The following is a 15773-nucleotide window of genomic DNA, read 5'->3' as shown; positions in this document are numbered from 1 at the left end:
CGGAGACCCCAGGACCCAGCACCTCCTCTCCTAGGCACATGCCCAGCGGGGACCATGAGCACATATAGGAATGCTCACGGCAGCACCAACGGGGGTGGGGACATCTGGCCCATGGGCTGTGAAATCTTTTGGTCTGGCCCTGCCAAGGCAACCGCAGTTCCAGCCATCACATAGGGTGAATTAATTAAATGTTTGACCAAATATAGCAGGCTAATTATAAAGTTGATAATCTTGTATGGCCCTCGAACGATGTAATAAATATCCAAATGTCCCTCGGCAGGAAAAAGTTTCCCCGCCCCTGACAATAGCTCCAAACTGAAAACTACCCCAACGCCCATCAGTGGATGACAGCTTGTAATCCCAGCACACAACTGAAAACTGTACAGAAGCGAGAGTGAGTGATCTACAGCCACACACAACCATGTGGGTGAAATTCAGAAATCCAAAATACCCTTTAGTAGAAGAAGCCAGACAAACGGCATGACTCCATTTGTATCAGGTACAAGAAGAGGCAGCCGCAACCCGAAGCCAGGACGGCGGTTGCCCTGCCAGGGAGGGGGTGGCGGGAGGCGCACAGGGAGGCCTTCTTGGGTGTGGTATTGTCCCGTTCCCCGCTCTGGGTGCTGCCTGCCGCGTGTGCTGGGAAAACTGGAGCTGGGCAGGCGCGGTGTGTGCACTTTTGTGCACGCGAGGCAGTGGCCAGGAGGAAGGAGAGCAGGGCAAGGAGGCACTGAAATAGAACTCCGGCCCCAGTGTGAGGGGCCGGGCCACCTACCACTCAGAGGGTAACTCAGAAAGACCACAGGAAAGCAGAGCGCAGAGAGGGAGATGACACAGTTACTGAGCAATTCCAGGACAACTCTCCTGGCTGCCGGCCGCTCAGCTGCAGGAGCTCAGGCTGCGGTCACAGCACAAGCTGCTGACGGAGGGAAGGGCTGGCTCCTGCGCCTCTTGCTCCCCTCCTCCCCCAGCCAGTCCCAAGCACATCTCCTGGGCAGCACGGCTGCCCCTCTAACGGGCACCCCTTGGTCGCCTCCCCACACTGGAAGCCTCCTGAGGGCAGTTATCTTTGCACCTGCTCTCGTAACCAGAGCATGTGCGCCCCAGAGTAGTCACCCAGCAGCACCTGCGGCTGAGTGGCTGGAGATAAGGGGCGGAGGGAAGGATGCATATTATGGGATGCAGGTGCATATCCCACCTCATCTTCTCTTTCCTTTCCCCGGGGCCCCTCGGACCCTTCTTAGAGTTCAGTGGGAGGGCAGGGCCAGCACTGTGCCCCCCTGGGGGGTCACTCCCTCCACTCCAGGGTTTGGGCACATATTGCAGCCTCTCAGTCCTCTTGCCTCGGCTGGGCCCAGGCCCTGGCCCAGAGAGATGTCCTTGCCATGTCTCAGCTGTCCTCTATCTTTTCTCCTTCCTTCAGCTGGCTCCGAGCTGAGGGCGCCAGTCAGGGCAGAGCCCCAGCAGCCCTCCAGGCCCAGACTGACCAGGCTGAAAAGCAATTCATTCCCAGAGACCACAGAGCAGCCAGTGCCCAGTCAAGCAACAGCTCTGGGGTCTGCTAGGGGTTTTCCTGGTCAGTCAGGCTAGAATAGCCAGGGCCTGGGCCTCCCTCTCGTGTCTGCTTGGCGACCCCCGACTTGAAGGAGCCTCCAGGGCTGTGACAACCTTGCTGCCCATGGAGCAGAGGACTCACTCCAGGTGGGCACTGGGTAAGTCTTCAGCCACTCTTGCATGACCAGCACCCATTCCTAGCCCTAAATCCAGGTAGAAACACAGATATAAGTAGCCCCAGGGTTTGGCCTAGAAGCCAGCTGGTCCTCCTGTCCCCTTACCCTTCAGCCCTGGGCCCACTTACCGGCTGGCCAGACCCGGGACTGGAGCAGAAGATGGTGTACTTGCGGATCACCCCATTGGGCTTGGTGGGGGGCAGCCAAGACACCACCACACTGCTGGCAGACGAAGGCACAGCCTTGATGCCAGCGGGGGGACCTGGAACTGAGCAGGGAGAAGACGAGGTCAGTTTAGAGAAAGACATGGTGGGGAGTGCGCAGGTCCGTCTGGGAGAGCTTCCTGGAGGAGTTGTCCTTGAGCTCTGGCTTAGAGGGGGAAGTTGCAGCATGGCAAACAGGTGGGAGAAGAAAGGCAATCATTTTGCCTTGTACTAAAGTCTCTGAGACGAAGGCACTGGGAATGGCCAGCTTCAGCACTGTTTGGCTGGAACCAAGGATCTAGGACTCACAGGAGAGAAATAAGACCCGTGAGGAATTCATGTTGATCCCAGGACCCTAACCTGCTCCCCGCCCCAATGCTCTACTGACTAATAACTTGCATTTAGGCCACACAAATGCCCTGGGCACTTTGCTCTTTCTGTCCTCCGAGCGACTTGAAGCTGGGGGCTCCCGAGGCTCGCGGGGTGGGCCTCCTCTTGAGGGCTAAGGGCTGTGGGGGGCCAGGGGATGTGCACACTCTTCATCTTGCCTGCATATTGCCTGGTGCTCGTCCTCCCTCCTGGGAGCGGTCACGCTCCTTTGAGGACAGTGATGGCATCTTATGCAACTTATTTTACCTCTCTGAGTCTCAGTTTCCCCATCTATACAATGGACATGATAACAACCACATTAAAGGTTTGTAGGGAGAATTAGTGCTAATTAAAATAAAGCACCTGGCATAGTGCCTGACACATAGAAGACAATCAATAAATTACACCAATTGTGATTTTTGTGTCCCTTCTCCTGACTCTCAGCTTCCAGCAGCTACCTAATTTTTTGAACCTAGTAAGTGGTCAACAGTTCTAGGTTAAATGAAATGACTAGATATGGCGTCATCATACATACAGGGGCCTGAGCTGGCTCTGGTCCTTGACTCCACCCTCCCTTCCTGGCCCGCGTCCTGCACCCCGCCTCTGCCGGCTGCCTCGCAGCTGTGGAGCAGGCTCGATAAGCGGCCACCGGGGCGCGTGCTAACTGGGTGTTCAAACCTCCTCCATCCCTGCACACTCTTCCCCATCAGTTGTTGAGAGAGGTACGTTGAAATCTCACAATCACTATGATTGTGGATTTGTCTATTTATCCTTCTAGTTCTGTCAGTTTTTGCTTTTATATATTTTGAGGTTATGTTATTAGGTTCACACAAATTTAGAACTGTTTTATTTGCCTAGTGAATTGAATCTTTTATCATAACAAAGTACCCTTCTTTCTCTCTAACAACACTTTTGCCTTATAGCCTACCCTGTCTGATGTTAGTATTTCAGTTTTCTCCTAGGCAGTTTTGTGTGGTCTGCCTTTTATCTTTTTACACCCTCTTGTGTTGAACCTTTCTACACCTTTATGTTTCAGATGTCTCCTATAAACAGCACACATTTAGGTTTTGTTTCATTGCTAGCCAGTCTGACAGAGTTTATCTTTTAATTGGAGAATTTAGTCAATTTATCTTTAATGTAATTATTAATGCATTTGAATGTTAATATCCCATCTTACTAAATACTTTTTATTTGTCCCACTATTTTGTTTTTCTTTTTTTCCTTTTGTGCCTTCTGGATTGAGTATCCTAAAAAATACTCTACTTCTCCCACTCTATTAATTTGGCTATTATACAATCTTTATTACTATTAGTGGTTATTGAACAGATTAATACATGAATCTTTAATTTACCAAAGTCTAATATCATTAATTGGCATTTTTCTTTTCAGACAATGCAAGGGACTTGGAACTTCCAGTTACCCTCTCCCAATTTATATGCCATTGTTGTACATTTCAGTTCTGCATATATTTTAGGTCCTCCCCAAGATCATCATTTTATACAATCAATATTAATTGATATTCACCATCTAATTACTTTTCTTTCCTACTGCATCACTGAGCTTCCACCTGGGGTCATTTTCACTCTAGCTAAAGAAGGCCTTTTAATATTTTTCTAGGGCAGGTATGTTGGTGATAAATTCTCAGTTTTTGTCAGAAAATTTCTTTATTTCACTTTAATCTTGAAGAATGTTTTTGCTTGGTATAAAGTCATAGGTTTGACAACTATTTTTCTTTAATACTTTAAATATACCATGGCATTATTTTCTTGCTTCCATTATTTCTGATAAGTTAGATGACAATCTACCTGTTGGCCCTCTGAAGGTAACTTGTCTTTTTCCCTTTGGTTGCTTTTAAGATTCTTTCTCTTTGTATTTTTTGTTTAGCAGCTTTGTTATGATGAGCCTATGTGTGGATTTCCTTACGTTATTGCCTGTAGAATTTGCAGATCTTCTTGAATTTGTGGCTTGATATCTTTCAAGAGTTTTGAAAAGTTTTCAGACATTTTATCTTCTGCCCCACTGTCTTTCTCCTTTTCTTTGGAATATCTTCTTGCATCCTTTATGCCTTGATATTCACAATGTGGTCCATAGATCAGCAGCAGCATCACCTGGGAGCATGTTAAAAATGCAAAATCCCAAGTGTCACCCTATACCTACTAACACAGAATCTGAATTTTAACATGATCCTCAAATGAATTGTTTGCACAGTCAAGTCTGAAAATCACTGCTCTATGTCTTACTTGCTCTTTTATTTTCCATTCATTTATCTTTCTGTGCTTCCTTTGGGTATTTCCTTCTGACCTATCTTCTAGTTCACTAGTTATCTCTTCAACTGTGTCTCATTTATTTAAACTTATCTGCTGAGTTCTTGTTTTCAGGTATTAGCAGTTTTTGTTTCTAGATTTTCCATGTAAGAGTTTCCAATTCTCTTAAAATTTCAACCTTATTAAGAATAATTATTTGAAAGTCCATATTTGATTAAAAGCACGCACCTATGTTTGGAATCCTTGTGGATCTGTTTCTTTTGTCTGTTCTTTTTTTCTGCTGTCTTTTGTTTATATTATCCATATTTTTTTTATTGTGCCAGGCACAGTATTTGCATAATTGTTTGTAAAACTAATTTGAGGCCTCAGATGATGTAATCTTCCTAAAGAGAAAATTCATGCTTGTTTCTGATGGGTACCTGCAATTTAGGGCACTAGCAATCTCAGGTTGCTTCAATATAACTTCCATGACTGAGATGATCTGAAGATGAGCTGTTTACTTTTGGCTCACTTTTAATCCTGTCCTGCATGGTCTTAACTCAAAGTGAGGGGGTTCACCAGACAAACCCCCATACCGTGGCATGTCCTAGCCTTCAGTTCATGTCTTTCTAACGCTGCTCAGATTCTCAGCAGCTGCCTCTAGTTGCAGCAATGTCCCCCAGGGGAAAAGCTGCTCCAAATGCCAGGCTTACCTTCTGGGCTTCCATTCTCCCTTGGATCCTGGCCCAGTAATTTCCACTCTCCTGCCAGCAATCTGATACCTTCAAGCAGGTGTTTTAACAAATATTTTATCCAGATTTTATAGTGTGCTCAGCAGGAAGAAGAGTGGGTTTGGGTTGTCTCGTCCACCATGGCTGGCAGTGGAAATTCTCCGGTATGCTTCTCTAACCTTGGCCCTCCTCTGCCCTCTCCCACACTGCTGCCACCCTAGCACACAGCTTCCTCTTCTCTGGCCAGATGCCCACAAGTTTTAACAGGCCTCTCTGACACTAGTTCTTGTACCTCCCACCTCCTTCCTGTCATTAGTCCCCTGCACTCCTCCAAAGTTACTTTCCTAAAACATGGGTCTAGTCAAGATTCTTCTTCAGTTAAAGATCTTTAAAGAGGTCTGAAATCCAACTCAGACCTTTGCCCTCTGAGGCCATGGGGCTGGATTTGGAATTGATGAGGGAGCTGAGGAGCAGGCAAGAGGCTTTGTTGTTCATAAACCGAATCCAGCCTGAGGCCCAGCTCAGACTGAGATCTGGACTTAAAAAATGAGCTTGAATTGATATGTTTGCATGTTGTCTTTTTATTTGTTTTACTTTTCTCTAAATTTCCTTGTGATTTTTTTCCTTTGGAAAAAATGCGAAATCTAGAGTGGGAGTCACAGTGTGTTCAGATGAGGAATCTGCCCAAGCTCCCATGGCAGAGGTGGACTTGGAACATGGGACTCCGCAGTGGAGTTGAGGCAGCACCGATGCAGTGGGCCCGACTGTCTGCCCACCTGCCCACCATTATCTTTCCTATTCCTTGCAAACAGAGCCTCACTTTCTTTTTTGGTTAATCCTCACCTGAGGATATTTTTCCATTGATTTTTAGAGCGAGAGAGAAAGAGAGAGAGAAACATCAATGTGAGAGAGACACATTGATTGGTTGCCTCCCATAAGCACCCTGACCAGGGCCGGAATTGAACCTGCATCCCAGGTATGTGCCCTTGACTGGGAATCAAACCCAAGACCCTCTGTGTGCGGGCCAATGGAAAATTTTTTTATTAATTAATATTTTTAGAGAGAGGAAAGGAGAGAGAGATCAGTGTGAGAGAAAAACATCAATTGGTTGCCTCCGCACATGCCCCGACCAGGGATGGAAACCACAGCCTGGTATGTGACCTGACTGGGAATCAAACCCAGCACCTTGTGGTGTACCAGACAATGCTCCAACCAACTGAACTACCTGGCCAGGGCTGAGCCTCACTTTTGCTTGGTACCATGCTCCTCCACCCCTTAGAGAAAGCTGTCTCCATCACCTGCCCTGGAGGATTTATCATGCTTGGGGTATGTGGGGCGTGACAATTCCATTCCTCTTTCAGTGACTGGCTTCACAAAAAGCATGGTGCCCACTGTGGCCACTGGGAATGAGGAAAAGTCAGTTGAGGGGTTTCTGGGAAAGGTTTCTTTCACTCATGCCCATAGGAGGAGACCACTTTCCTCACTCTGCACTGTCCTGTGTGGTGATGCCTGGAGCTGCAGACATCTGGAAATCACAAGAGGAGCAGATAAGATGCTGAGGATGGCAGAGCAGAAAGGTGGGGGCCACTGAGTTAACCAACCCCGGAGCATCCTACTCAAAACTTCTTGTTATGTCTCAGAATTAAATATGCCCATGGCTTAAATCTTCTTTCAGTAGTATTACTCGCAACCAAAAGATTCCTAGCGGATACGGTGGTATGAGGGAGACTATAGAGGACATGGAGGCAAGGAAGCCTGAGAGGCCACGTAATACCTACCTCATCAGGCTGTGGGGAAGGTGACATCATGCCTATGACAGCACATCACACACATGCCAAATGAAGGCCACCGTTCTGACTGAGACCTCAGCTGACAGTGGGCTCCTCTAGCCTCTGCCTCCCTTGGGGACACCACTCTCCTTAGGGGCACCTGGGTCCATGTCAGCAGTCATTCTATTGTTAGCACCTTGGCAGTCCTAAACCAACCCCATGTGCCAGCACCTGGCATTTCAGAAAGAATTTTACAGTTAACTTGCTGCTTGTTCCCATTTTATCCTGAGGAAGCTGAGGTTCAGCAAGTTTGAGTGACTTGCCAGCAAATGACAGGGCTGGGCATGCAGGTCTGCAGGGCTCCCAGGGCCCCTTCCACTCTGGGGCCCTGCCCCTGCCTGGATGCACCCCTGTGTGTGGCTCCGGAGGCAGCTCCAGATCAGGGGGTTGACAGGTGCCTGCAGGGCGGATGGTGCTCCCTGACCTTTGGGCTCCCGGCGGGGCCTCAGCTCAGCCGGGGCCTCAGCTCAGCCGGGTGAGAGTGAGCAGGTGCTCATGGCTCAGGGTGCAGGAAGTCTGGGGCCCCTGCCTCTGTGTGTGTGGCCCTGAGTCCTGGAAGGGGCCAGGCTCTGAGCACCATCCCTGTTGAGTCTCCAGGAAGCTCTGGCTGGGGGGACTGGTGACAGGAAAAGCAGGGCAGGGAGGTTGGTAAATGTTTGATTGCTCAGAGCTGAAGGTGGGAGGGGCTGATCTGCTGGAAAGGGAGGGCCTTGGGAAGATTGGGGGCATTAAGCTGAGCTGGAAAGGGTCTGGGAACAGTGCTTGGCTCATCTGGGAGCTTCTCAACCCCACTCCTAGCTGGAGTCGGTTTTTTCCAACTCCTCTAACCCCTTCAGCACCTCTTGCCAAATGGGTAGAACCTAGACTTTGGAGAAACTGAGGCTGAGTGGGAAGGAAGCCACAATCTCAAGCAACGTCTACTGTTTAAGTGCCCATGGTGTGCCAGCCACTCTTCATTTAAACCAACTCTCCTGAAGATACAGCACCTGGCTCAGAGTGTTAAAGAGTCAGCTAAGCCATGGGTTTGGGGTGGGGTGAGCTGTGCAGCCTGGGCCCTGGCTAGAAGTCTGACCCTTCTGGTCTGTTCTCTCCTGGGTTCACTCAGCTCCCAGCCTCCCCGTGCCCTAATCTGTTACCCTGCCGCGTCCTGGCTCTTTATCTCTGGTTTTCCTCTGCTTCTGCCCCCATCGAGAAGGGCCTTGAGACCATAGCTCCCAATGGAGGCACGTTCCACTCCTTCCCCGAGAGATACCCCTCGCTGCACACCAGAGTCCATTCTGGGGCCTCTGAAGGGTGACTGCCAAGTCCCTAACCCGGGACATGTAGGGTGACATTCTTGTTCCCCCTCAACCCCAACCTTCTGCAACCAGAGGAAACCAGGCTGAACCTGGCAGGAGGGGAGCCACAAAAAGGGCGCCCTTTGGGGAGGGAGAGGCTTTATCTGGCTTCTGCCCAGTGCTGCAGGGAGAGGGGGCTGCTGTAGCTCTTGTGTTTAGGGGTGAGTCCCAGAGCATTTCCCACCACCGTTGGAAGCTGTTTCTCCAAAGCAGGGCCCAGGGTCCTCTGAGGGACGGAAGAAGATGGTGCTCCGCTCTTGCCCTTCTCCTCAGGGTGGGCGGTGGGTGGCTCAGCAGCAGGCCCTAGGGAGCTGGCCCTGGGCAGCTGGGGGCCGAGGAGACACTCACCGTCCTCCTTGGTCTGGACGTAGAGCACGCTGCTGCGCACGCCGTCCCCCGCCTGGGTGTAGGCCAGCACCTGCACGCTGTAGTTGGTGAACTTCTCCATGCCCCGCAGCTCTACCCGCTCCCGCGTGGTGGTGACGTTCTGCATCTCACCCCACTCTGCCGGAGACAAGCAGCCCCTGCATGCAGCCCGGGTGGCCATGCCGGGTCCCTCTGCCCCCCTCACCAGCTGGGGCTCCTGTCAGGCCTGCTTCACTGGCTCAGTCTTCGACTCCATGTGGTGGCAACTAGGGAGACCCTCTACCTCAAGGTACATGGGGCCAGATTTGGGGCACTGCTTATAGGCCACGTTTCTCCCCAAGTGGCCCCACCTGGTCTCAGTCCCCAGCTGATCTTGCACCAAATTCAATGTAATACTCTCCCTTTAGAACATGTCATCTCCATCTCTGCAATCAACACTTCCCCTTGGCTAGCCATCCAACCCCTCTCCATGTGAAGGACCCTGGGAGTGGCCTGGATCTGGAGGGGCCTGCTGGGGCTCTTGGATGTCCCTAGGCAATGCAGCCACCTGGGGTGACTCGTGACAAGCTGTGGCTACATGGACTGCTCCTGGGTCAGCCTCCTGAACTCACAATAGTGAAAAAGGGCCGGGCCTCCTTCCTGCTTGGAGAAGACACATCACTGGCTCTGCAAAGGAACTCCATAGACTCTGAAGAGAGCTCAGAAAAAGGGTCCCATGGGAGGGCCAGGGTCTTAGAGGGAGGAAAAGAGACAGGCTCCTGAGCTGACAGCCCTCCCACTGGGACACCGGGCTTATAGAAAGACTGGCCCGGACACTGGCTGAGGACTGGCCTGGTAGAAACCGAGCACCTACAAACCGACCCCAGCAGCCCACCAGGCACTGAGTGCAGCCTGCCGGGGTCCAGAAGGTGACAGTGGCCAGCCTGAAAGGATTCAGGTCAGTTCGGGGGAACTTGGAGGCCTTAGCAGAGGGACCTTCCTTCCCTAGGAGGTCAGAAACCAGGACAGACCTGTCCAGGACAGAGCCAGAGAAAGACCCAGGAAGAGGGCAGTGTAGCCAACAATCCAGGTGGCCTTCGGAGTTAGAGAGGCCAGTGCCTTCCTCACCTGAAGGGGCTTAGCTGGGGAGGCCTGCAGGCTTAGAAAAGAGGAAGCAGGTTCTGGAAAAGGAGGAAGCAGGTTCTGACCCAGCAGAGACATGAGGCCATCTCCCAGTAGGAACTTGGGAGAACTTGGGGTACCTTGGGATCAAACCCCTGGGCTCTAGGTCTCTGTGCTTTCAGAGGAGACAGAGGAGGGGGTGAAGGGGGCAGACACCTATTGGCAGGGTGTCTGGGCAAAGCAGAACCCAGGTGCAGAAGGGGAAGGCAGCTGCCCTGGAGAGGTGCCACGAGCTGGAGTCCTGGGTCCTCCAGGAAAGAAGGGAGGGGCCAAGGGCTGGTGGCAGGAGGTTTAACATTTGGGGAGCAAACTCACTGTAGCCTTTGTGACTCCAGCAGAACATTTCCAGAGTTAGGGATGCTGGTGCTCTGGCTGGCCTGACTGCAGACTTCCTACCTGCTGCCAGGACTGTGTACACCAGCGGGTTTGTGGTGTGTTTGTGGGGCACACGGGCCTGTTTGGACCAGTGCATCCCAGGCGAAGGAAGGCACCCAAGGGGTTGGGACACTGTCTTGGTTTTCCTCCCTCTGCCATTCCTCCCCCTAGCTCTACACAGGCTCTTGTCTACCCTTGTCCGGGTGTCACACAGCTCCTTGGCCCATAGTGCAGCCTCACCTGAGCAAGGGGTGGCTCTCGTGGGTTCTGCAAGCCCTGCCTCCTTGTGCCCCGAGAGCCCTGGATGGTGAGGGCTTCCTGCTGGTGCTGCTCTCAGGTGCCCCATCCTCCTTCCACACCCTCCAAAAGCAGGGCCTTCATTAAACTCTTTTCAGTTGCACCATTTGAGTGCCAACTACTTCCTGCCGGGACCCTGACTATATGGCCATAAAGGCCTAATATCAGCACATTACATTAGAAAAGCAAACATGCCCCTATCACGCATCAAGTCATTCCCAAACATACTGCAGTCTAGGAGCAGCTGGTGTCCCCCACCTACCAGCAAGGTGACCAGGTCCCTGGTCCCTGGTCCCTGGTCCCTGGCCCTGGCTTTGGCTCTGGCCTGGGATAACATGCAGAGGAGGGGCTGCACTTCATTTGACACCTGGTGGGGAGATGCTCAGCTCTAACTCAGCATGAGCGCAGACCCACTCCTGCCCCTCTCACCCTGAGACTCCGTCGCTCCCAGCAGACTCACCCCCATCAGTGTAGAGTGACCAGAAGATGACCCGATAGCCTTTGAGGACGCCATTGAGAGTGCTGCGTGGGGGCTCTGACCAGGAGATGACAGCCACATCGGAAGTGATGGACAGGGCCCGGACGTTCTCTGGGGGCTGGCTGGGCACTGCACGGGTGAGGGGAGAAGCGAAGGGCCCATCAGGAGCCTGATCACACACGCTCCGGCCCTGCTGCCCAGCCAGAGGAACCCCAGCGCAGGAAGTGGAGGGACCTCTTGATTCTGAGTGATGGGAGTTTGGGGCAGGAAGTGAACCACCTTTCCTTTCCTGGAGATCTGGGTAAACAGAGATCTTTACGGACTTGAATTCTTTCTCTTTGGGGGCCATGTCCCTGGTTCTGGGTAAACGCGGGGGGAAGAAGGTGAGGAACCCTGGGCATGAGCCCCAGGAATCAGGAGTGGCACCGCAGCCCAGGAGTCCGCCTCTGCTGAATGTGACAGCTGAGGGACCTGTAACTGATGACCTTGTCTGATAGCTGCCAGCCCTTCGGTGACACCTGATCAGGGGGTCGGAGCCAAGCCTGGCCTGGGGACCTTTGTGACCTTGAGCTAAGCTGAAGGGAAGGAAAAGAAGGAAAGAGGATTTCAGCTGACCCTGGTGAAAGGAAAAGAGGTTCCACAGATGCCTTTGGGACTCCGGGGACCATCACACCTCTGTCTCTGTCCCTACACAGGAACACACCCATGTGCCTTGGACAACTGAAGGGAAAACACTCTGAGACCAGCTTAGGTGGTCCTCCCTGCCTCCACCCTCGCCCTGTGAGAGCTACTTTCGAGCCTAACCTAAGATCCACTCTCAGGGTTGGCTCTGTGCAGCTTGCCCTTCTGAGGTGACAGGGTGGGAACACCAGGTCCCAGGAGCCTCCTTGGCCCCGAGAACGTGGGTGGCACTTCCTGCTGGCTTCCGAGGAGCCGGAGGGAAAGGGAAAGGCTGCGTGGGCTTTGCTTTCAGTCTTTCAGTGGGAGAAAGGAGGCACAGGCTGGGTGGAAGGTAATTAGATCCTGTTGCCCCACAAGAGGCAACTCTAATTTTTATGAGCATTTAAATGATAATACATCATCCTAACGACCCTCTTTGAGAATGATTATTGTTCCATATTACTTAGGTGTAAAAATATAAGCACCATGTAATTAGGGACCCAGCGTAATAAACTAATACAGATCGCCCGTTTGAACAAAATGAAGGTAATATAATTATGGAAAAGACACTACTGCTAAAGCAGGGGCCCTTGAATACCCCAGGAGGAGCGCTAATATTGCCAGGAAACGATCAGGATCTGACAGGCTAACGAGGGCCTTAATTAAGTATGAAAAACTGCTGAGCACAAGAGGCTGGAAACTTTGTTCCCTCAACTCCTTTGTTTGGAAAACGACTCCAGAGCCCATGCTGATCTCTCCCTGTTGGAAATTCCAGGCCCTCAAGTCCCCAAAGCAAGGGAGGTGGTGCCCTGATGGAGGCCAGAGGTGCGCCTGGCCTGGCTGTTTCCTGCATGGACCTGGGTGGATGGGAGCCTAGTGTTTGGTTGGGCAGGCTGGCTCCTGACAGCTACTCCAGTTGCGTGTGCCCTTCCCACGCATCTTGCATCTGCATCTCTGATCCTGCATCCAGCCTTGATCCCAAGTAGGAGGGTAACCAGAGGGTGTAGAGGAAAGAGCTGGGGAGAGATAGGCAAGGGCCAGAACAAGGGAGGAAGAAAGGTGGAGGGAGAAGCATGGATGGAGAGTGTGCAGAAAGGCGCCCAGACATGCCAACGGGCCAATAGGTAGACTAATGGGCAGAGCATCAGCAAGTGATGGAAAGAGAGCAGCCAAGTGGCTTGAGAGGCTCAGTAGACCAAGCAACTCTCAAGGAGCCAATGGGCAAGAGGAGACGGAGGGACCCAGGGAGCTGTGTGGACCACAAGACCATGAGGGGGCCCAGGGGTGGTGGAAGGGCCCAAGTCCTCTCTGGCATCTCTGGCTCTGCCTGTGGCCAGGATCTGCACCCTCTACCCTCCGCTGATGCCCTCACCATCTTCCAGGGTGGTGGCATTGATCTCGCTGGACGAGGGCCCCGTGCCAGCCCTGTTGAAGGCCTGGACCACCACCCCATATTGGGCGAACTTCTTGAGGTTGTCCAGGGTGTAGACCTCACTGTCCCCAGTGGCCTTCATCTCCACGATGCTGTACTGCCCATTGCTGCCAGGGCTGTTCTCTCTGTAGCCGATCTGGTAGCCCCGGATCACGCCATTCTGTAGCTCCTTCTTGGGTGCCTGTGAGTGTGGGTGAGGGGAGGGGAGACAAAGAAACAGTGACACTGAGATGACGCTCTTAAAACCAAAGTCAGACCATGTTACCCCTCTGCTCCCAACCTTTCAAAGGTGCCCAGTTCACTTAGAGTGAAAGCCAAAGACCTCACAGTGGCTACACAGCCCTATGTGATCTGACACCCATTGCCTCTTGGACCCACCTCCTCCCCCCTACGCTTGCTACACTCCAGCACACTGGCATCAGCTGGCATCAGCTGGCACTCTATGTACTGCATTTACGTGTTGGACTCTGTATCCTCAGAATGTAAGCGCCGTGAGGATGGGGATGTCATCTGTTTTGTTTCCTGCTGTTCTCTCAGCGTCTAGAATGGTGCCTGGCCTGTAGTAGGCCCTCCGGACAGATTTGTTGAGTGAATGAATGAATGAATGAATGAATACGATATTGTTCGGCATGGGCTCAGGGGCCTGGGGGAAATGGAACAGCAGACAAAAAGCAGCCAGAAGGAGAGGGAGGTGAGCAATTAGTTTGAATAAAAAGAGAGTCCAAAGATACTAATTCACACGACTAGCTGGCTATTGTTAAAAAATGGCCAACAACAAGTGCAAGTGAGGACCTGGGGAAATTGAAACCCTTGTGCACTATCGATGGGAATGTAAAATGCTGCAGCCACTGTGGGAAAAAGGTCCAACACAGAACTGCCATAGGACCCAGCGATTCCTCTCTGGGTATATACCCAAAGGAATTGAAAGCAGGGACTCAAACAGAGACACCCGTGCTCATAGCCGCGTTACTCGTGATTGCAGAAGGTGGGAGCCACCCAGGTGCGCACCGGCAGAGGAAAGGAAAAAAAATGTGCTACATCCATGCGGTGGAATACTATTCAGCCTTAAAAAGGAAGAAAATCCTGCCTGGCCGGGCGTGGCTCAGTGGTTGAGCGTCGACCTGGGATCCAGGCGATCGGGGTTTGATTCCTGGTCAGGGCACATGCCCGGGTTGCGGGCTCGATCAGTGACTCTCTCATCATTGATGTTTCTCTCTCTCTCTCCCTCTCCTTTCCTCTCTCTGAAATCAATAACGATATATTTTAAAAAAAAAAGTTAAAAAAAAAAAAAAGAAGGAAATCCTGACACATGCTGCAGCGGGGATGGACTTTGAAAATATTGTGCTAAGTGAGAGAAGCCAGACACAAAAGAACAAATACTGTGTGATACCACCTCTGCGAGGTGCTGCGCCCAGATAGACAGAGCCGTAGAGGCAGAAGTGGAATAGGGAATGGGGCGCCGGGGACGGTGGGCAGGCGGTTTCTGTTTAATGGGCACAGGGTTTCCTACGGGAACATGGGAGGTTCTGGAGGTGGTCAGCGGTGACGGTTGTGCAGCACTGGGGATGTACTTAATGCCGCTGAACTACACACATAAACATGGTTAAAATGGGAAATTTTACGTATATAAAATGGTGTACATATTCTACAAGTGAAAAAGTCCTTGGCTTTCACGTGAGTCCAGCCCCTCTTGGAGCAGCGGGATTTCTCTCGACATCCTGCACAAGGGGCAGAGGTGGGCAAGAACGTGCGGTGGGGAGCGGGTGTTTTAGAGCTCTGGCCCGGGGGCAGGAATGAAGGACTGATCCCAGTGGACCAGCCAAAAGGAGAAAATTCCACTGGCATCAGCCTGGGAGGGGAAAACATATTCTCACCCGAGCTTGAACCCAGATACACACACACACACACACACACACACAATCTCAGTATTTTCCTCATATCCAGAGCCATGAACACACACATCCAGACCCACTGAAGCGAACAGCCACACACCTATCCCCAGCCAGGTGCATTTAGACCCACAAAGAGAAACTGGGTCTTTAAGGAGATCTATAAATTGAGAGAAACACCCACCCCGGTGCATATAAAAACAGCTTGAGTCAGGGGTTTGAAGACAATGAAGTTAATTTAGAAGCCCATCTTTTTCTTGTGCTAAAACATAGCGAAGCTCAAAAACAATTAAGTTAGTAAAAAAGCCCCATGTTTTTTTAATTCAATGAATGTTTTAAATGAACTGCATTTTAAAGCTCACTGTTAACTCAATAAAATTAAGTTTTTAATTTAAAATAAGTGTTTTGAACTCACGAAATAGGTATGTGTGTGCGTGTGTGTGTGTGTGTGCACCACAAGGCACACCTGTATACAGCACCATACAACCTTCGTTCACATCAAATAGCCCGGGGGCGGCGGGTGGGCTCCCAGGCACACTCTGCCACATGCGCGCCCTCCCTCCTCCCTCCTCTTCACGTTTTCTTTCCTTCTCTTTCTTTCTCTTCTCCCCCCCCCCCCCCAATGGGCACACTCAGGATTTAAATCAATCTTAACAATATTTCTCTGAAGCAT

General features: G+C 51.4%; 1 protein-coding gene across 1 annotated transcript in view; it reads right to left on the bottom strand.

Moving 5' to 3' along the window:
- DSCAML1 (DS cell adhesion molecule like 1) overlaps positions 1 to 15773 on the bottom strand; it is a gene marked incomplete at its 3' end in the record, with an annotated part of 322135 nt that overhangs the window by 20581 nt on the left and 285781 nt on the right. Inside the window, exons 17-20 of the mRNA XM_081153849.1 lie at positions 13152 to 13392; positions 11102 to 11248; positions 8791 to 8946; positions 1859 to 1998 (exon numbers count right to left, since the gene is read on the bottom strand). Coding sequence (XP_081009975.1) covers positions 1859 to 1998; positions 8791 to 8946; positions 11102 to 11248; positions 13152 to 13392 — 684 coding nt within the window. The remainder of the gene's footprint in view (positions 1 to 1858; positions 1999 to 8790; positions 8947 to 11101; positions 11249 to 13151; positions 13393 to 15773) is intronic.

The sequence above is a fragment of the Miniopterus schreibersii genome (assembly GCF_964146895.1).
Source record: "Miniopterus schreibersii genome assembly, chromosome: 12".
Lineage (NCBI taxonomy): Eukaryota > Metazoa > Chordata > Mammalia > Chiroptera > Miniopteridae > Miniopterus > Miniopterus schreibersii.
This window is presented reverse-complemented; position numbering and strand designations above follow the sequence as displayed.